Source organism: Heptranchias perlo, chromosome 2, assembly GCF_035084215.1.
Source record: "Heptranchias perlo isolate sHepPer1 chromosome 2, sHepPer1.hap1, whole genome shotgun sequence".
Lineage (NCBI taxonomy): Eukaryota > Metazoa > Chordata > Chondrichthyes > Hexanchiformes > Hexanchidae > Heptranchias > Heptranchias perlo.
This window is the reverse complement of record NC_090326.1, coordinates 80,284,886-80,306,415: the sequence shown is the minus strand read 5'-3', so window position 1 is coordinate 80,306,415 and position 21,530 is coordinate 80,284,886. Positions and strand designations below refer to the sequence as shown.

General features: G+C 43.0%; 1 protein-coding gene across 1 annotated transcript in view; it reads left to right on the top strand.

Annotated features, from left to right (window-relative positions):
- Window positions 1-2,408: 2,408 nt before the first annotated feature.
- The window catches only part of sp4 (sp4 transcription factor), a 92,732-nt gene continuing 73,610 nt past the window's right edge, over window positions 2,409-21,530 (top strand). The window contains exons 1-3 of the mRNA XM_068003661.1: window positions 2,409-2,532; window positions 2,846-2,928; window positions 3,288-4,917. Coding sequence (XP_067859762.1) covers window positions 2,526-2,532; window positions 2,846-2,928; window positions 3,288-4,917 — 1,720 coding nt within the window. The 5' untranslated portion in view covers window positions 2,409-2,525. The remainder of the gene's footprint in view (window positions 2,533-2,845; window positions 2,929-3,287; window positions 4,918-21,530) is intronic.

The window sequence follows — 21,530 nt, the reverse complement described above, 5'->3', positions numbered from 1 at the left end:
CACCTCCTCTCCCAAAGCTAATTGTAATGTCCCTACTATTACCCAGTCTGAAAACAGCTAACTCAACAGTGTCCAAGAATCGAACCTGGAGCCTTCCTTTCTATTTTAATACGGTTCATCTATTCATTGGATAAACTTGTTGAGCATCGGAGCTGACATTTTTTTAATGGTGCGTTTTTAACAAGGATAAGGGAACATCACCATAGGCATGTTCTCATTAGGAAGTATCAACTTTATAATAGTTTCTATGAAACAGTCACAATGGCCAAAATACCTTCTTCTGTACCAAACTTTCTATAATTGTTTGAGTATCAGTTTTGATCACAATCTATCCAGTTGCTATTAAATTGAGAAGTAGATTGCCATTCACATAACAATTCATATGATTTTATTTCCCAAATACTGGTGTCTTATAATAGGTGAGGTTGATACTATGGTAAGCAAGGATTTTTGTAAAGAATCAATCTTCTTTTAATTATATTAAATTTTGGTACAGCTATTGTGGCTTTAAAAACTACAAATACATTGACATGTGAAAAGGAACCAAAACAGAAATAGAAAATCTGAAGTGATTAAGATACAATAATCTGATGTACAGTCAGTGCAAGTATATAAAGTGCAATTCCTAAATAAGATATTACATAATGTTTATTTGTCCTTAAATATTCAGGAAAAAATACACCAGCAACTGCACGGTTAACGTCCTGTGGCGCAGAGTTCAGAACTACAGTACTAGTTCAAAGAACAATGAATATTTACTGCTCTGGTCAGAAATTTAATCCCAATCGCAGATCAGGTTCAGCCCAACCAAAATGACTCCAGGGTTTATTTCCAAATGACATCTTCATTTATGGGACAATGTAGTGATAATGAGGTACCATTAGCAAGATCTGAATTCATCATATTGCCTGTCAGTATCAGTGTTAAGATTTTGTACAGCAACTATTCTAAAAGCTCTATTACCAGAAAACACAGACCATTACCAGTACCTGACACTCCCCATTGGGAGGAGCTGTGAAAATGTAGAACAGGCCAGGTTTCATCATTAATACAGGCTGAGCAGAATGTAGAACCCATAAAAAGGCACCATGTCACCCAGCTTTTCATGTGTACATCTAAAACTGGAGCTCACACTATTTCCATTACTGTAAAATTTAGTACACAAATCTCCATGCTTTAAGCCCTTAAAGTATAGGAGGGGTGACATACAAATGTAATTTGTGTAACATGCTTTAAAATCAGCAGCATGCAGTAAAGCATATAATAAATGACATGGCACAGGTACTGGTCACTTATGGACACTGACATGATGAGAACTCTCAGTAATAACACACCACTCTATTTACTCAAGGCCTACTCCTCTCCACCCCCCCCCCCCCCAAACACATCAACTGGGTTCTCAGTGTTCAATGGAAAAGTGTCTTCAGAAGCATTCCCTAAGGTTGGTATTGAAATCACTGAGCAACAGCAATTGCATCAAAGCAACCCAAGCTACATAATCCCTAGAGATATAAACAATTTGTATTTGCCTCCACCTCTCAGTCAAAACTGCAACCCCACCCCCTCCCCTCCCTCTTCTCCTCCCCTCCTCTCTCTCTACACGAACACAATACAAAGTTGCATTCCAGGCATACATTACAATACTGTTCTACTCCCACATGCACACAAATAGAAAACTGCACTCCACCCCCAACACACATTACAAATCTGCACCCACCCACATTACAAAACTGTATCCACCCCCACGTACTTTCTAAAACAGCATCCAGCCTCCTTACACATACATTACAAAACTGCACCCCCCATGTCATATGTTACAAAACTGCACCCCCCCCCCATGTCATATGTTAAAAAACTGCATCCCCCAACAAAACCACGTCCATCCACCCATACATTACTTCTCGATTCAGTGATCTGCTGTCCCTCTCCCTCCTAAATCTGCTCTAGGATGTGATGAGCCACAAGAGACTTGAGATACAGTTGGCAGGAATCCCAAGGCCTGCTAGCTCTGACCCTGACGCTTTAAATAAATGACCACCCCCACCTCCAAATTGAGCCCAAAGCGCCGCCTTTGTTCAACTTCCACTCAGCCTAACCTGATGGGAGAGGGGGAGGAGGGAAAAGGGCAGCTCCGGGGCGGGAGTCCGTCAAAAACACATTTCACCCACCACGCATGCGCGCCGCGCCGTGCCCCGCTCCATCGAGGGACGTCAGCACGGGGGCGGACTACAACACCCGGCATGCTCTGCGAACAATCCGTCCCAACACTCCACCGCCGCAGCCCCACATCCAATCAAGTGGCCGGCTGCAAGGCTAGAACGCGGAACGTCAAGTCTCCGGGTTCGTTGGTGCTGTCGCTGGATTCGAAGCGCCGCCTCCCAGTTCCATTTCCGTCAATCAAGAGGAACCTGATTATTCCGTCCTACGCAAACAGCCATTCGTGGAAAGAAAGGGCCAGCCCTGCCTTGTTCTGCCTACATTTTGTACTGGCCTTATTTTTTTTTTCCCTTCTTAAGCAATGCAGAATGAGTGGTACGTAACCCTCCCTCTATCCCTCCCTCCTTTAAAAAAAACAAGAGGGAAAAGTCAATTTACCTTGGTGACAAGCTTTCTGCTAATTGATCAGCTTGACACCAAGAATCTACAGTAGTGAGACAACCCTCTTTTGGGTGTTACTTTGTATCCACTGGGTCGGGTTTCAAACCACGTTTCTGGTTTTTTTTCCTCCCCTTCCTGGGGAATTGATAGTTGATTGAGACAACTGTGTGCAAGTAGAGTGTATCTTATATATATATAAAAAATGAACTTATTTTATTATGATTATTTGTATTTTTTTTGTTCACAGATCAAAAGGAGGAAAGTATGGCCACCCTCACTGAAGGAGGGAAACCTGGTGAATATTTGCAGATCAAAACATCAGGCTCACAGGTATGAAAACTAAAATTTCAAAACAAGACTTATAATATGCGTGTGTAACATTTTATTTTACGTGTTTAGCTAAAAATGCTTCCTGTGCCTCAACTGCTGTTGAACTAATTTTGCTAACCACTTGTCTGTGTTGCATTTGTACGTGAAGCCATTTTTTTTCCTGTAGATCTGAACACCTACTTCCTGATTTTAACGAACTACAACTGCATGATTTTAGATTTATTCTAATATTATTGAAATGCATGTGTTTTATCGTTAATTACTCTGTACTTCCTGAGTGAAGCCCCTTTTTGTGCTAATGTAAATTCACACCCACTCTTTCCTCTCTAAACCCGCCCACTGTGTGTCTATGTGGGTAGGACACCCAGCCCTCTCCTCTCGCCCTGCTCGCAGCGACTTGCAGCAAGATCGGATCCCCGGGTCCGGCGGAAGGCGCAGCAGCCTCCAACACTCTCTCGGCCGGACAAGTTCTTATCGACCAGAGCTCGGGAGCGGTACATCAACAGCAACTAGAGCTTGTAACTGCTCAGCTTTCTGGAAACGGCTGGCAGATTATTGCCGCCGGCCCTGCAACAACTAAAGACAGCGTTGTACAACATCAAGTGGCGTCTACCACCACCACCACTAACGGTAATGTTATAAGCATTCAAGATGGCACAGGGTCTCCCGTCAAAGCCAGGCCCATCGTCTCAGCAGCGGGGCAGTATAACGTGGTACCGGTGCAGAGTCTCCAAAATCCTACCATGGTGGTCAACGCAGCGGCAGCAGGAGCTGCCGGATCTTCAGGCAGTGTCCAGTATCAAGTTATCCCGCAGATCCAGACAGTGGACGGGCAGCAGTTTCAGATCAGTTCCGCTGATTTGCACGGGCAGATTCAGATCATATCCGCGGGACACAACCAAGCCATACTGGCCCCAATTACAAGAACGACTTCTGGAAATGTAGTGACGCAGAATACGTCTCCTCAGACTACTACTGTCCCACTCCAGATCAGACCCGGCCTGTCCATCCCGTTACAGCTGCAAGGAGTTAATATTTCTGGTGCTCAGACTCAAATGGTCGCCACCTTGCCTATTAATATAGGAGGTGGCGTGACTTTGGCCATGCCCATAAACAGCTTGGCGGCAGCGACTGGAGGAGGATCTATTCAGTTCGTCCAGCCTTCAGATGGCGGGGTCTCTAATGGGAGTCAGGTCGTTACCACGCCCATCTCCACCGCCTCTTTGAACAGCATGCCTGAATCTCCTCCTTTTTCCACATCTACCTGCGTTACTACCGTTTCCCCTTCTCTGTCCAGCAGTACTTCGCTGGTAAATTCGGCAGATACTGTTCAGTCCGTCTTCACGGCTACATCAAGTTCAGAAAATACAGAAGAGGAGTCATCGTCAGTCGTACCCGTCTCCGAAGCACAAAGTACAAATCTCGCTCAGTCCAATGGGTTGCAAAATTTGCAAGAACAGGGTCAGCTTCAGCAGGTACAGCTGGCTGTTGGACAACAAATACCGATTCAGCAACAGCAGTCCTCTCAAATACAGCAACAAATTATTCAGACAATTCCACATCATGCTCTTCAAACCATCCAAAATGCTGCAGTGCAAGGACAAACTATTCAAACTGTCCAGCAACAGGCCTTGCAGAATGTTCAGTTATCAACATTGCAGAACCCAACTCAGGTGATCATCAGGGCACCAAGTTTGACACCATCTGGGCAAATAAACTGGCAAACCATACAAGTGCAGCATATCCAGAACCTTTCAAATGTACAGATCCAGAATGCACATCAACTGACTGTGACACCAGTGTCTTCGAGTAACTCTGGTGGAACTGCTATTGCCCAAATTACCCCTGTTACAGTTACTGGCGGTACCATTAATTTAAGTGCTGCCCAACTTGCATCAGTTCCTAACCTCCAGACAGTCAACCTTGGCAGTTTGAGTTCAGGAGGAGTCCAGGTGCAAGGAATACCAGTGGCCATCGCCAATCTAGCAGGTATGACTATTCTTTGAAAGTATTTCTTGCAAATAGTGTAAATGTGTGTAAAATAACTTTTAATGTAGTATTACTTCAAACTTAAATTTATATTAATTATTTGGTGTCGGGCATTTACAGCAAAAATTATTTGAGAATCGTGTTTTTAATATCTAGCATGTTGTAGGAACTCATTTTGGATGTGTATGTGTTGGGGGATAGGAGGGAAAACAAAGGATAAAAGAAACCTGGGAGAATTGTGGTTTGTTTAGGATTTAAGTGACACCCCTAGGTGCCAGAAATCTCTCAACAGTGTAAAGACTGCAGTACTATGTACAAATCAAAGTTGAATAAAACAAGATTAGTTTATTTCTAGAATTCCAAATTAAGAGAGGTTCTATGTTTTATATTCTAAATTTAAATTTTACAGAAAATCTTTTTAATGCAGATAGATGACTGGGTCAGTCATTAGGGCCATAAGCTTCAAGCAGTTTGTTTCTGCTTTTGGTGTTTGTTTCTTATGTAGCTTGTGTTCTATTTAATCAAACCTATAGCTAAAAAGTTGACGATTACACATTACCTGGTTAAAATGTGTAGCAAAACATTTTGTGAGGGAGGGAGAAAAGCTGTGCATTCCTTTCTGTTGCATTAAAGTGACAGAATGATGCCTTTCAATACAATTTACATCAATGTGTTGTTGATAAACAGAAAATATTTTGTCCAACACTTGCTCCTTTTAAGTTGATTGCTTCCACATTAGTAGTGGTGAGTTTTGATTTCTGCAGGCATAATAGTTGTATTTTATTAATGGCTTTAGCTGCTTCTTGGCTGGTGAGTTACCAGAATGTTGTTTGCACACTAAGCAAAAATAGTAGTAGAATCAAGCTGCAAAACTGAATGTAGATCCAGATCATTTAGCCATCCTGATAATTTGTTCCTGATGTAATATGGGTGATGTAATTGTTCCTGATGTAATATGGAGTATGTAATATGTTAGTATTTTGATCGTGTGCATTCGCCAATGGAAATGGACATGTGGCAATGGCAAAGACTTTTGAGGATCAAAATCTCCCCAACAATAAATAATTTGCAGATTAAAATTTTATAGGACATGTTTTTTTATTATCTTTTGTCCTGTTTTCTTTGAAATACAGTTTCACCTTCTAAACTATTAAACCTTCCCGCCTCAAACTGGAAAGCAACCAGACTGATTTCACAATGCAGAAAACTTCCCAAATGAATCTTATCTATTCAAAACATGTTGCAAATTAGTTTTGTTTTCTACTGAGATTTGTGTAATTCCAAATGAGAGAAAATTGAACTCTCAACTATATTTCAGACTGAGAAGCATGGCTAGATGGCTTGTTTTGGCACATTCTCCCGTCTTGGCCTCCAGTATGTTATCTCATTCTGCAGCTTGTATCATGTTTTGAGTTGGCCTAAAATCATAACAAATGTTTGACTTGTTGTTTTGCTGAAGTTCAAACTTCAACAATACTTCTTTCTGACAGCCTTGTAAATTATAATATTTTCAGTCTGTAAGGCAATTTTAGTGATGCAGCTTCAGCTCCAAATGTTTTTTGAGATTTCGGTCATTATGGGTAAACAATCCATGACACACATCTAACTTGATTATTGTTCAGTTACTGAGGAGATTACACATACAGAAGGCGATATGGTCTAAATCCACGTTCTTTAATGATCAGATTAACTATTCAGTTCAAGGGTGACAGTCCATAAACAGTATACTAATCAAGCGGAAGAGAATATGTATTAAGCTCCTGTTTGTGCTGTGGGTGCATAGTGAGAAAATATTATTTCAGTAAAGCCAGTTAGTCATGAAGACTGGTGAGGCAGATTGGCCCAAATTTACTGTGTGAAATGCTTCTGTGCATTTACAGGAGTACTCAGGATTAGGCATAGAAGGAGTAGGCCATTCGGCCCTTCGAGCCTGCTCTGTCATTCAGTATGATCATGGCTGATCCTCCATCTCAATACCATATTCCCACTCTCTCCCCATACCCCTTGATGCCTTTTGTGTCTAGAAATCTATCTAGCACCTTCTTAAATATATTCAGTGACTTGGCCTCCACAGCCTTCTGTGGTAGAGAATTCCACAGGTTCACCACCCTCTGAGTGAAGAAATTTCTCCTCATGTCAGTCCTAAATGTCCTACCCTGTATCCTGAGACTGTGACCCCTCGTTCTGGACCCCCCAGCCAGGGGAAACATCCTCCCTGCATCCAGTCTGTCTAGCCCTGTCAGAATTTTGTGTTTCAATGAGATCCCCTCTCATTCTTCTAAACTCGAGCAGGCCGAGTCAACCCAATCACTCCTCATATGACAGTCCTGCTATCCCAGGAATCAGTCTGGTGAACCTTCACTGCACTCCCTCTATGGCAAGTATACCCTTTCTTAGGTAAGGAGACCAAAACTGCACACAATACTCCAAGTGTGGTCTCACCAAGGCCCTGTATAACTGCAGTAAGACATCATTGCTCCTAGACTCTCATCCTCTTGCAATGAAGGCCAACATACCATTTGCCTGCCTGTGTTTTTAAGGAAAAAATGCTCTGTCCTGTGTCTATTTAACTTTTTAAAAAATATATTGCAAATAGAATTACTGTTTAAAGAAAATTGTTATGCTGCCTGACTTTCAATTGGAAGCTGCCATCTTTGAGGCTAAATGTAGAAATGTGGCATTTCCTTGTTTACTCTTGGTTCCAAATAGTCCACTGAAAGCAGCATCGGGGGCTGAGGCTAAGTGAATGGATTTGTTTCAATGAGACTTGGAAATAGCAAAAAGTTGACATCTCCATTTGAGGGCACCATATGATGAGTTTTTTTAGAACAGTTTTCTTCAGTGGGTATTTCTTCTGGGAATACTTGAAAGTTAAATCCATCCTTTAAGTTTTTTGTAGTATATTTCCTCACTTTTATTGGAATCTATTTGTGTTCTGTGTATTTAATATATAAAAAATAGTAGTTTCCCTTGATAGCCTTGTGAGTGAAGGCTATGACCAGTGTGGCACCACACCATGCAGGCTGGGAAGGCCCCAAGTTTGATTCCTGTTTTACCCCATCCTAACAAGTCCAATTGGTGCTAAATATGATATGCTGGTGCCATTATTAATTTATATATGAATATGGTGGTTACAGATTATGTAGAAGGCCTCAATCTAATTTAAATAACTGTCACTTTGTGTTCTGCTGTTGTCACTTTGGCCTCATTCCTTACTTAAAATTTGTATTCTTTATACTTAAGCCATATAAATTGCCACTATAATCCCTGGAATGCATTGAAAATTCAAAGGTGTATCTGTTCTGATAGTCTGTGTAGGAATGTGAGTTGTTTGGAGTCTTGTCATTAGTAGCTATTTTGGAAAGGGTTTACATGATTGCAAAATTGCAGTTTCCTCACAGCACCTGATTGGCATCATATACAGGTACCCTAACCTTTCTTTGATGATTCACATTTGCACCTTATCAGGACACCACCAAATTCTGTTTAGATAAATGCATAGTGGTGCTGTAATAAAGCTAGAGTAGCTCTGCACTGAAGTTACTGATCTGCAATCCTATCACAGGCCAGCACATCCATGGTTTGTGCAGTGGATCCTTGTCATGAAGTTTCAATGGAATGTTAATTTTGGAAATTCCCTCTGTGACTTGTTAGGTGAATGTACCACCTGTGTAGTACTGAGCGAAGATGGTCTTGGGTTTGATCCATGGTCAGTGCTGTTTTTCTTAAGGGTAAAGAAATGGAGTTATAAATTGATTAGTTTTAGTACACATAATAAAAAACAAGGAAGTAGTTGGGACATGACATTGTGCTTTGGTGACCCTTAGTTAAGGAAAGCTACTCCTTGATTGCTGCCCAGTGACCCCTGCTGGAAAGTACAGTGCATTGTGAGTACTGGATTTGGCTCAATTATGATGTCTTCTACAGCTGAATAGTCTACCAAGACTCCATGTCTAGGTCTATGTACAAAGAGTGCTATTTAAGTCAGGTATTGTCGGCTGCCTGTACATAAAGGGACTGCATCTCAACGAGAATTAGCACCTTCAGGCATAGTGGGGGGGAAAACTTGAGGCACGGAAATTTAAGTTGCAGATCAGAGATCTTAGGTGATGGGAGAATTAATGGAACACTGCACACAGAAATTTGTTTTTTTTTAATGTGTACTAAAACTAATCAATTTATAACTCCCTTTCTTTTCACCCTTAAGAAAAACAGTCCTCTTAAAAACCATGCTGATCATGAGTGACATCCAAGTGTATGAAAAGAGGTACAGGTGTACTATGTACATGTATGTGAAAAATAATTGTAATAGGATAAATCAGATTGTACAACATGTATTAGATATTCAGAGTTCTTAAAGTACAGATGTTCTATTAGTTACTGTCAGAAATGTATATATTTGCTTGTGTTAGTTTAAAGTATGATTTCAGACAGCCGATTCTAAATGGCTAATTAAATACACTGATGGACATAACAACATTTCCTGTTCCTGGAACAAGCTAATTTGAAGAGGAGGGTTCCACTGTATTTGTCTGGGACCTAGCTACAATCACATGCTAATCAGACAGCATAAGTCACTATTTGCTCTTATTGGGAAAGGAAATATTTCAGATTTCCAAGATGGATTAGTGGCTCTCGTACCCCAACAGGTTTTTAAAAAAAAACTAAGGTTATTCAATTCATTCTAAATTCTAAGATTGAGTTGCCCAGGAGATTTTATAATGTAAGAGTTGCATCACTAGTCAATTCCACTTGACACCGAAACCATAAATGGGATAAGTGATCAAAGATGGACAGAATGGACTCCGTTAATGGTAGGGCGTTGGGGAGAGTTATTGAACAAAGAGATCTAAGAGTACAGGTTCATAGCTCCTTGAAAGTGGAGTCACAGGTGGATCGGGTGGTGAAGAAGGCATTCGGCATGCTTGGTTTCATTGGTCAGAACATTGAATACAGGAGTTGGGATGTCTTGTTGAAGTTGTACAAGACATTAGTAAGGCCACACTTGGAATACTGTGTACAGTTCTGGTCACCCTATTATAGAAAGGATATTATTAAACTAGAAAGAGTGCAGAAAAGATTTACTAGGATGCTACCGGGACTTGATGGTTTGACTTATAGGGAGAGGTTAGATAGACTGGGACTTTTTTCCCTGGAGAGTAGGAGGTTTAGGGGTGATCTTATAGAAGTCTATAAAATAATGAGGGGCATAGATAAGGTTGATAGTCAAAATCTTTTCCCAAAGGTAGGGGAGTCTATAACGAGGGGGCATAGATTTAAGGTGAGAGGGGAGAGATACAAAAAGGTCCAGAGGGGCAATTTTTTCACTCAAAGGGTGGTGAGTGTCTGGAACGAGCTGCCAGAGGCAGTAGTAGAGGCGGGTACAATTTTGTCTTTTAAAAAGCATTTGGACAGTTACATGGGTAAGATGGGTATAGAGGGATATGGGCCAAGTGCAGGCAATTGGGACCAGCTTAGTGGTATAAACTGGGCGACATGGACATGTTGGGCCGAAGGGCCTGTTTCCATGTTGTAAACTTCTATGATTCTATGAATTTGCCAATCTGAAGACTTTATTATCCAAAGACCTGTCTCAAAAAGGGTAATTAAACCATTGAAGACGTTGTACATATTTCTGTTTAATATTTGTACTCTATAGTATTTGCTAAATTCTTTTGTGCATCATAATTCCGTTGAATTACAATTTAAATATTTTGGATGTTTTAGTCTGTAAAACTGCTGGTTTAACATTCCACAATTTCCACTGTCGCTGTTCTGACTGGGACAGGACAGATCTAGCAGCCCAAAAGTGGGCAACCATGAGGCATTGTGAGCGAGCAGTAGCAGCAGCAGCATTATTACCACCACAAATCAGTAACCTCATGTCCCAGCACATCCATCACTCATCCATCTCCATCAAGCCAAAAGATCAACCTGTTTCCATGTGAAGTGTAGAAAGGTGTGCCAGAAGAAGCACCAGGCATATCTTAGAATGAGGCACCAACCCAGTGAAGCTACAGCACAAGACTGCCTGCATGCTATAGACCGTGCTAAGTAGTTCCACAACCAATAGATAAAAGCAAAGCTCTGTAGCCCGACAACATCCAATGAAAAATGAAAGCTGCCCGATTGTTCACCATCGGGAAAAGGAGTCTCCGTGAATATCCCCTTCCTCAACTATGGTGGAAACCAGCATGTGCGTGTAAAAGACAAATCTACATGCCACCCCTTGGCAACATCATCCGCAGTCATGGGTTCAGCTTCAACGTGTATGCCAACAACATCCAGCTCTACCTCTCTCGACTCCTCCACTGCCTCTGAGTTGTCAAATTGCTTGTCCAATATCCAGTCACAATTTCCTCCAATTCAACATTGGAAAGAACTGAAGCCATCGCCTTCTGCCCCCATCAGAAGCTCCATACCCTCGCCACCGATTCCATCCTCCTCCCCGGCCATTGTCTCAGGATGAACCAGACTGTAAGCAATCTTGGTTTCCTGTTTGCCCTGAGCTGAACTTCCAACCCCATATACTCTCCACCACAAAGACCGCCTACTTCCATATCCGCAACATCACCCGTCTCCGCCCCGCCTCAACCTATTTGTTGCTGAAACCCTCATCCATGCCTTTATCACCTGCAGACTCTATTGTTTCAATGCTCTCCTGGCTGGCCTCCCATCCTCCATAAACTTCAGCTCATCCAAAACTCTGCTGCCCATATGCATACATGGAATTTACAGCACAGATACAGGTCGTTCGGCCCAACTGGTCTATGCCGGTTTTTAATGCTATACACAATCCTACTCCCACCCTACTTCATCTAATGCTATCAGCATAACCTTCTATTCCTTTCACCCTCGTACTTACCTAGCTTTCCCCTTAAATGCATTAATCTTACACCTCACCAGGTCCCCCTCACCTATCCCTGCTGATCTGCATTGGCGTCCGGTCTCCCAACACCTCCATCCTCATGTTAAAATCTCTTCATGGCCTCGCCCCTCCCTATCTCTAACCTTTTCCAGCCCTGCAGTGTCTCCAGAACTCTTCGTTCCTCTGTCCCTGGCCTCTTGCACATCCCACCCCCTTTATTTCGCTATCGGCGACAGTGCCTTCAGCTTTCTAGGCCCTACTGACTGGAATTCTATCCCTAAACTATCTCATCTCCTTCTTAAAGCCCAGCTCTGAGCAAGGCCACCACTTAATATCTCCTATGGCTCAGCGTTTATTTTTGTCTGATTTCACCTTTTGTAAACCGCCTTGAGAGGTTTTTCTACATTAAAGGAGCTATATAAATGCAAATTGTTGGATGTGTTTGCAACATCTTCAGCCTTAAGTGCCAAGTAGTTGATCCTGCTCGGCCTCCTCCCTAGGTCTCCATCATCAAAGATGGTTAAAAAGTATCCAGCCAATTCGGTTCACTCCACATGACATTAGGTTCGGTGTACTCATACACTTCTTAATGAGGGCTTTGGGCCCTGTTAACATCCTGGCTGTAGTGTGGAAGACCTGCATGCCAGAATTAGTCGGTCCCCTAGTTAAGTTATTCTAGTGCAGCTATGATATTGGCATATATCCAACAGTTTGAAAAATTGCCCAGGTATGTTGTATGTAGCCACAAAAAAACTAGACAACTTTAAACTAGACAACTATCATCCTATCAATCTTCCCCACACAATCATCAGTAAAGTGATGAAAGAAGTAATCAACAGTTCCATCAACCTGCTCACTGATGTTCAGTTTGGGTTCCGCCAGGACCACTCAGCTCCTGCCCACAGCCTTGATCCAGACATGAATGCAAGAGCTGAATGTCAGAAGAGATGAGAGTACCTGCCCTTGACATCAAAGCACCTTCGACTGAGTATGACACCAAGGAGTTCTTGCAAAATTGGGGTCCATGGGAAAACGTTCCAGTGGCTGAAGTCGTATCTGATGCACTGGAAGATGGTCATAGTTGTCAGAGGCCAATCATCATAGCTCCAAGGAAATTGCTGCCGGTGTACCTCAAGGAAGAATCCTTGGCCCAACCATCCTCAGTTACTTCATCAATCATAAGTTCAAGAGTGGGGCTGTTTATTAACTTTTTTTTAATATTCGTTCACGGGATGTGGGCGTCGCTGGTGAGGCCAGCATTTATTGCCCATCCCTAATTGCCCTCGAGAAGGTGGTGGTGAGCCGCCTTCTTGAACCGCTGCAGTCCGTGTTCTATAGTGCTGGGCTATATATTCTATAGTGTTCGGCTTCTGTCACAACTCCTCCGATTAATAAGAGCCTATGTTAGCCTGCAACAGGACCTGGACAACATCCAGGCTTGGTCTGAGAAATGGCAGGTAATATTTGCAGCAGCAAAGTGCCAGGCAGTGACCATGTCTGACGAGAGAGAAGGCCTAACCAACCCCCCCATATCATCAACAGTCTACCATCACCTGAGCTCACCGATGCTCAGTTTGGGTTCCACCAAGACCACTTGGCTCCAGACCTCATTACAGCCTTGGTCCAAACATGGAGAAAAGAGCTGAATTCCAGAGGTGAGAGTGACTGCCCTTGACATCAAGGCAGCATTTGACTGAGTGTGGCACCAAGGAGCCCTAGTAAAATTGAAGTCAATGGGAATCAGGGGGAAAATTCTCCAGTAGCTGGAGTCATACCTAGCACAAAGGAAGATGGTAGTGATTGTTGGAGGCCAATCATCTCAGCCCCAGAACATTGCTGCAGGAGTTCCTCAGGGCAGTGTTCTAGGTCCAACCATCTTCAGCTGCTTCATCAATGACCTTCCCTTCATCATAAGGACAGAAATGGGGATGTTCGCTGATGATTACACAGTGTTCAGTTTCATTCGCAACCCCTCAAATAATGAAGCAGTCCGAGCCCACATGCAGCAAGATCTGGACAACATCCAGGCTTGGGCTGATAAGTGGCAAGTAACATTCGTGCCTGGCAAGTAACATTCGTGCCAGGCAATGACCATCTCCAACAAGAGAGAGTCTAACCACTTCCCCTTGACATTCAACGGCATTACCATCGCCGAATCCCCCACCATCAACATCCTGGGGGTCACCATTGACCAGAAACCTAACTGGACCAGCCATACAAACAATGTGGCTACAAGAGCAGGTCAGAGGCTGGGTATTCTGTGGCGAGTGACTCACCTCCTGACTCCCCAAAGCCTTTCCACCATCTACAAGGCACAAGTCAGGAGTGTGGTGGAATACTCTCCACTTGCTTGGATGAGTGCAGCTCCAACAACACTCAAGCAGCTCAACACCATCCAGGATAAAGCAGCCCGCTTGATTGGCACCCCATCCACCACCCTAAACATTCACTCCCTTCACCACCGGCGCACTGTGGCTGCAGTGTGCACCATCCACAGGATGCACTGCAGCAACTCGCCAATGCTTCTTCGACAGCACCTCCCAAACCCACGACCTCCACCACTTAGAAGGACAAGAGCAGCAAGCACACGGGAACAACACCACCTTGCACGTTCCCCTCCAAGTCACACACCATCCTGACTTGGAAATATATCGCCGTTCCTTCATCGTTGCTGGATCAAAATCCTGGATCTCCCTAACAGCACAGTGGGAGAACCTTCACCACACGGACTGCAGCGGTTCAAGAAGGTGGCTCACCACCACCTTCTCAAGGGCAATGAGGGATGGGCAATAAATGCCGGCCTCGCCAGCGATGCCCACATCCCATGAACGAATTTAAAAAAAGTTCTCCCTCCATTACTGTCCTGAAGGTCACTATTGGCCAGAAACTTAACTAGCCCAGCCATATCACTGGAGTCTTTAGTCCAAGCTGCCCACAGACCACTAGGATGTCCTAACTTTTATACTTTTTACTATAATTACACCCACTTTTGGTCACAGGCTATGATATAACCGTAATTCAATACCTCTTGTATTGCACACTATCCTACAATTCTGATTCCTCAACAAGCTATTCTCTTTGTTTGAAAATGAATAAAATCAGTTTTGTCCAATTCTTCCATACAGCCAGCAGGCCTCAGCTCTTATCTCTTATCAATATTACTCCCCCTTGTTTTAATACAGCACAGTAGGAAGCCATTCGGCCTGTCATACCTGTGCTGATTTTTTTTTTGAAAGAGCTAACCAGTTAATCTCACTCCCCTGCTCTTTCCCCATGGCTCTGCAAATTTTTCCTTTTGAAGTATATCAATTCCCTTTTGAAAGTTACGACTGAATCTGCTTCTTACCACCCTTTGAGGCGGTGCATTCCAGCCTAAATATTTTCTGTATAGTATTCTGGTTGAGTGTCTCTCTTTTTCCACTTATCTGTTCCATGTTAGCCTCCCCCCCCCCCCCCCCCCCCCCACCACCCCGTGACTAATTTGACTAAAGTCATGTGATATGTAAGTTTCATCTAAGCGTCTACTGTCTAAATCCGGTCTTACAGGAATACAGTACATTTTTCTACAGCAGCTGCCTTAACTTGCTCAGGCTGTGTCTTCCGCATGGAGATGGACCTAGCATATCTCGTCTCTCCCTATCTCTCTTTTCCCCCGCCCCCATGACATCCTGTTCCATTTCACGCTGTTAACCTCTTGTATTGCACACTATCCTACAATTCTGATTCCTCAATGCCTCTTGTACGAACATATGAAATTAACAGGCAGGAAAAGACCAGCTGGTCCATCAGCCTATCCCATGCTCATGATGACCTCCCAGCAATGATATGGGTATACCATTACTTCCAAATCACTTACATAGAAACATAGAAAATAGGAGCAGGAGTAGGCCATTCAGCCCTTCAAACGTGCTCCGCCTTTCAATATGATCATGGCCGATCCTCTATCTCAGTACCATATTCCTGCTCTCTCCCCATACCCCTTGATGCCTTCTATGCCTAGAAATCTATCTATCTCCTTTTTAAATATATTCAGTGACTTGGCTTCCACAGCCTCCTGTAGTAGAGAATTCCACAGGTTCACCACCTCTGAATGAAGAAATATCTCCTCATCTCAGTCCTAAATGTCCTATCCCATATCCTGAGACTGTGACCCCTCGTCCTGGATCCCCCCCCCCACCCCACCCCGGCCAGGGGAAACATCCTCCCTGCATCCAGCCTGTCTAGTCCTGTCAGAGTTTTATACGTTTCAATGAAATCCCCCCTCATTCTTTTAAACTCGATTGAATACAAGCCAAGTCAACACAATCTCTCCTCATAGGACAGTCCTGCCATCCCAGGAATCAGTCTGGTAAACCTTCGCTGCACTCCCACTATGGCAAGTATACCCTTGGGTAAGGAGACCAAAACTGCACACAATACTCCAGGTGTGGTCTCACCAAGGCCCTGTATAACTGCAGTAAGACATCCTTGCTCCTGTACTCAAATCCTCTTGCAATGAAGGCCCATGTACCATTTGCCTTCCTAACTGCTTGCTGCACCTGCATGTTTGCTTTCAGTGACTGGTATACAAGGACACCCAGGTCCCCTTGTGCATCAACATTTCCCAACCTGTCACCATTTAAATAATACTCTGCCTTTCTGTTTTTCCTTCCGAAGTGGATAACTTCACATTTATCCACGTTATACTGCATCTGCCATGTATTTGCCCACTCACTCAACTTGTCTAAATCTCCTTGAAGCCTCTTTGCATCCTCCTCACAACTCACAATCCCACCTAGTTTTGTGTCATCAGCAAACCTGGAAATATTACATTTGGTTCCCTCACCAAATCATTGATATACATTGTGAATAGCTGGGGCCCAAGCACTGAACCCTGCAGTACCCCACTAGACACCCACCTGCCACCCCGAAAGAGACCCATTTTTTCCTACTATGTTTCCTGTCTGTTAACCAACTTTCAATCCATGACAGTATATTATAACCAATCCCGTGTGCTTTAATTTTGCACACGAACCTTTTATATGGGACTTTATCAAAGGCCTTCTGAAAATCCAAATAAACCACGACCACGACCACTGGTTCTCCATTATCTATTCTACCAGTTACATCCTCATAAAACTCCAGTAGGTTTGTCAAACACGATTTCCCTTTCATAAATCCATGCTGACTTTGTCTAATCCCGTTGATATTTTCTAAGTGTCCTGTTATCACTTCCTTTATAATAGACTCTAGCATTTTCCCTACTACTGATGTTAGGCTAACTGGTTTGTAGTTCCCTGTTTTCTCTCCCTCCTTTTTTAAATATGATGTGGAGATGCCGGTGATGGACTGGGGTGGACAAATGTAAGGAATCTTACTACACCAGGTTATAGTCCAACAAATTTATTTTAAAATCACAAGCTTTCGGAGATTATCTCCTTCGTCAGATGAATGACGAAGGAGATAATCTCATTCATCTGACGAAGGAGATAATCTCCGAAAGCTTGTGATTTTAAAATAAATTTGTTGGACTATAACCTGGTGTTGTAAGATTCCTTTTTTAAATAGTGGGCTTATATTTGCAGCCCTCCAATCTGCAGGAACTGTTCCATAATCTATAGAATTTTGGAAGATAACAACCAATGCATCCGCTATTTCCATGGCTACCTCTTTTGGTACTCTGGGATGCAGATTATCAGGTCCTGGTGATTTATCGGCTTTCAGTCCCATTAATTTCTCCAGCACTTTTTTTACTAATACTAATTTCCTTTAATTCCTCCTTCACACTAGTCCCTTGGTTTCCTAGCATTTCTGGGAAGTTATTTGTGTCCTCTTCTGTGAAGACAGAACCAAAGTATTTGTTGCTCTGCCATTTCCTTGTTTCCCATTATAAATTCTCCCGTTTCTGACTGTAAGGGACCTACATTTGTCTTCACTAATCTTTTTCTTTTTACATACCTGTAGAAGCTTTTACAGTCCGCTTTTATGTTCCTTGCAAGTTTACTTTCATTCTCTATTTTTCCCCTCATAAACAATCTCTTGGTCCTTTTTTGCTGAATTCTAAACTGCTCCCAATCCTCAGGCTTGCTACTTTTTTCTGGCAACTTTATATGAATCCTCTTTGGATCTAATACTATCCTTAATTTCTTTTGTTAGCCGTAGTTGGCCCGTTTTCCTTTTGTGTTTTTTGCACCAGAAAGGGATGTATAATTGTTGCAATTCATGCATTTGTTCTTTAAATGTTAGCCATTGCCTATCCACCATCATGCCTTTTAATGTAACTTCCCAATCTATCATGGCCAACTCACTCCTCATACCTTCATAGTTTCCATTGTTTAGATTTAGGACCCTAGTTTCGGATTGGACTATCTCACTTTCCATCTTAATGAAGAATTCTATCATGTTTTGGTCACTCTTCCCTAAAGGACCCTGTGCAACAAGATTATTAATTAACCCATTCTCATTGCACAATAACCAATCTAGGGTAGCCTGTTCCCTAGTTGGCTCTTCAATGTACTGGTCTAAAAAACCATCTCGTACACACTCCAGGAATTCATCCTCCACAGTGTTATTGCTAATTTGGTTTGGCCAGTATATATGTAGATTAAAGTCACCCATGATTACTGTAGTACCCTTGTTACATGCCTCTCTAATTTCCTGTTTGATCCCATCCCCTACATTACCACTACTGTTTGGAGGCCTATAGGCAACTCCCACCAGTGTTTTCTGCCCCTTGGTGCTTCTTAACTCCACCCAGACTGATTCTACATCTTGATTTTCTGAGCCAATATCCATTCTCACTATTGCTCTGATTTCATCCTTTACTAACAATGCCGCCCCACCTCCCTTTCCTTTTTGCCTGTTCTTTCTAAATATCGAAATCCCTTGGATATTCAGCTCCCAGCCTTGGTCACCCTGCAGCCATGTCTCCGTAATTGGAATTATATTGTATCCGTTTACATCCATTTGTGCTGTTATTTCATCTACCTTATGAATGCTTTGTGCATTCAAATACAGTGCCTTCAGATTTGTCTTTTTAACATTTTTAAACGTCTTAACATTTTTTTGTAGTATGTCTTTGCCTTATTACCATTTTTTCTTACCCGGACCCTATTTGTTAGTGTACTCTTTTGTTTGTACGCTCTGTCCCTTCCTGACACAATCTGGTTATCCTTACCCCAATCACTTTCCTGCACTCCTTATTTGTCTTTTCCCTTCAGCATTCTAGATTTCTCTCCACCGGGACCCCCCCCCCACCCCCACCCCACCCCACCCCACCCCACCTATTTAGTTTAAAGCCCTATCTACCTCCCGAGTTATTCAATTCGCTAGAACTCTGGTCCCAGCATGGTTCAGGTGTAATCTTGACTTGGACATATACTGTTGTACCTTCATTGTTACTGGGTCAAAATGCCAGAACTCCATACCTAACACCATCATGGGAGCACAGTGACCCCAAGGATTGCAGCAGTTCAAGGCAAACGCCCACCACCACCAGAACTTCTGTGTAGAGTTTTTTTTTATTGGGAAACCAAGATGTAGGGCCATATCCAAATCCCGAGAACATTAAAAAAAAAACGAATTCCAAAGGCGATGCACAATTTAGTAAGCAAATGACTAAGTAAGGTAACTTAATCATCAGGTCATGCAACTCTGCAAGGGTAGTCTGTTGGAAAGAACTGCTTGCAGGAACTGTTGTAAAAGAAAACCATTATATTTTAATCTAAAATGTAACTGTTCCGTATATACTTCAAAATACTTGTAAACTATTCACTTGGATATGTACAACTTTGGATATTCAGTGGTGCAATAGGTTAGCACACTATCCATCTACCTCTGGCAATTGTGGTCAAATCTACCCCCAGACCCCGATGGGATAAAAAAATCTTCTCTCAACTACCTGTGGGAGACCTATGTGAAATGTATTTGCTCTTAAGAGTGAGGATAATTTTGGATTTAATTGACAATCTCAGAGAAGCCATGGTTGATACGAGAAATGGTGCTGCATTTCTGAGAGTGCCAATATGGTACATTGTTGGGACAGAGTAGAGGGAGCATTACTCTGCATCTACCTGTGTCGCAGTTGGTTAGATGTTGACACTAGCTGACAAAAATGTCCCATTCTCTAGCCTTGATATCTATCACTTAATGAGCCCCCATTTCCCCCTCCCACCACAACCTCCAGCAGGAGTACCATACCAACAAAGACTGTGGTCTGTGGATAGCTACACTCTGTCCTGCCAAAATGCTATTAGCAACAGGGTGAGCAACCATGGACCATGAGACAAGTAGTCATTAAGGGCACAGCACTGAAACACCTGTAGAAGAGGTGAAGGCTGCCCTGGAGGCTGAAAAGAACAGTGCTCATAAGTTTTACAGACTAGCTGCAAAACATGCCTACCCATAAGACTCATCAGTGACCCAAGAGAAACCTGAGCAGACCCAGAAGCTGGCTGAAAGCAGTTTATTGTTTTTCTCTTCCACTTCAGAGTGGAGGAGGCAAACATTCCAGCTATGACTACTCTGTTCCAAGTGTCAGGGACTCAGCCACAGAATAGCAAGAGTGCAAAATGTGTCTGGTTTGGCTGGGGTCATACAGCATCCCAGTGCTCTTGACGAAAGCATGATGCTACCTGCACCAACTATGGAGGACCCACCCAGTAGGTGCACAAAACCACCCTGATTTCAAGTAAGCTTCAAATATCCAAGGGGCAAATTTAGCCAGTAGGTAACCTGAAAAGCATACTTCAGTTGCTGCATTAAAGAGGCTGCTTGTGGCATCATGTGAAAGTACAGAGACCAGTACCCCAAGTAGCAACAAGGGTGATGAAAAAGTAGAAAACTAACTGGAGTTCTCAAAACCAGTCTCTAAATGCTGACCATGACCTGCTCACTTACTTCGGTACCACCAACCAGCATGATGACAATATGAAGGGCATGGTGACATTCACCAAGCAATGCCATAAGTCTCTATTGAGCCCCAATAGCATTCGCTAAGGGCTACAATGAATCAACTACGTTAAAACATAGCCCCATTAGTGTCCCCTGTGAAGGGAATAAGCACATTACGTGTGAATATTAGAAGAACAATAAACAACTATTGAGGACTCCACAGAAAAACAATGTCCTCATAGCCTCAACAAATAGGAACGTAGGAATTGCTAGATGAAAAAAGGCCAAGGTCCATCTTGTTTGCTTTCTACCATTCTGGTAGTCGCATGATGCAACGATAATGGAGTTGTTGATTAATCATAGCAACCAATCTCTTATCAATTAGTCCACAACAGACCCAGACATGATGTGAGGAAAACCACAGTGGTGCAGAGCTTTGGGAACCATAGATCCAAATGAGACCTATCTCCTGAGCAAAGACAATTCAGCCTACTGAACTAGAGCATTCATTGTTAGATCAGAGAGGAAAGGAGGAGGAGGAGTCTTCCTCCTACATTGCAGTCTGGCGTTCAGCGAAATTGACGTCCCTGGTGCTGCCTGTGGACTGTAGTGTGTAGTCGCCCGAGAGTGCCTAGAACAAGGTGCGCACTAAGTGTTGTGTCTGTCTACACAAGGCACTTCTGCACCATGGGATCTTTTCTGGACATAACTCCAATTTAGAAACAGCAGGCTTATCCTGGGGGATTTCAGTGCAAAACTTACCACGTGGGGTGGCCAGTCCATCAACATTACAAACAAAGAGCTACTGGATATAATGGGTGGACTAAAGCATCTTGAAACCTCCAGAGTTCACATAGCAGAACAGCAGCTTCGA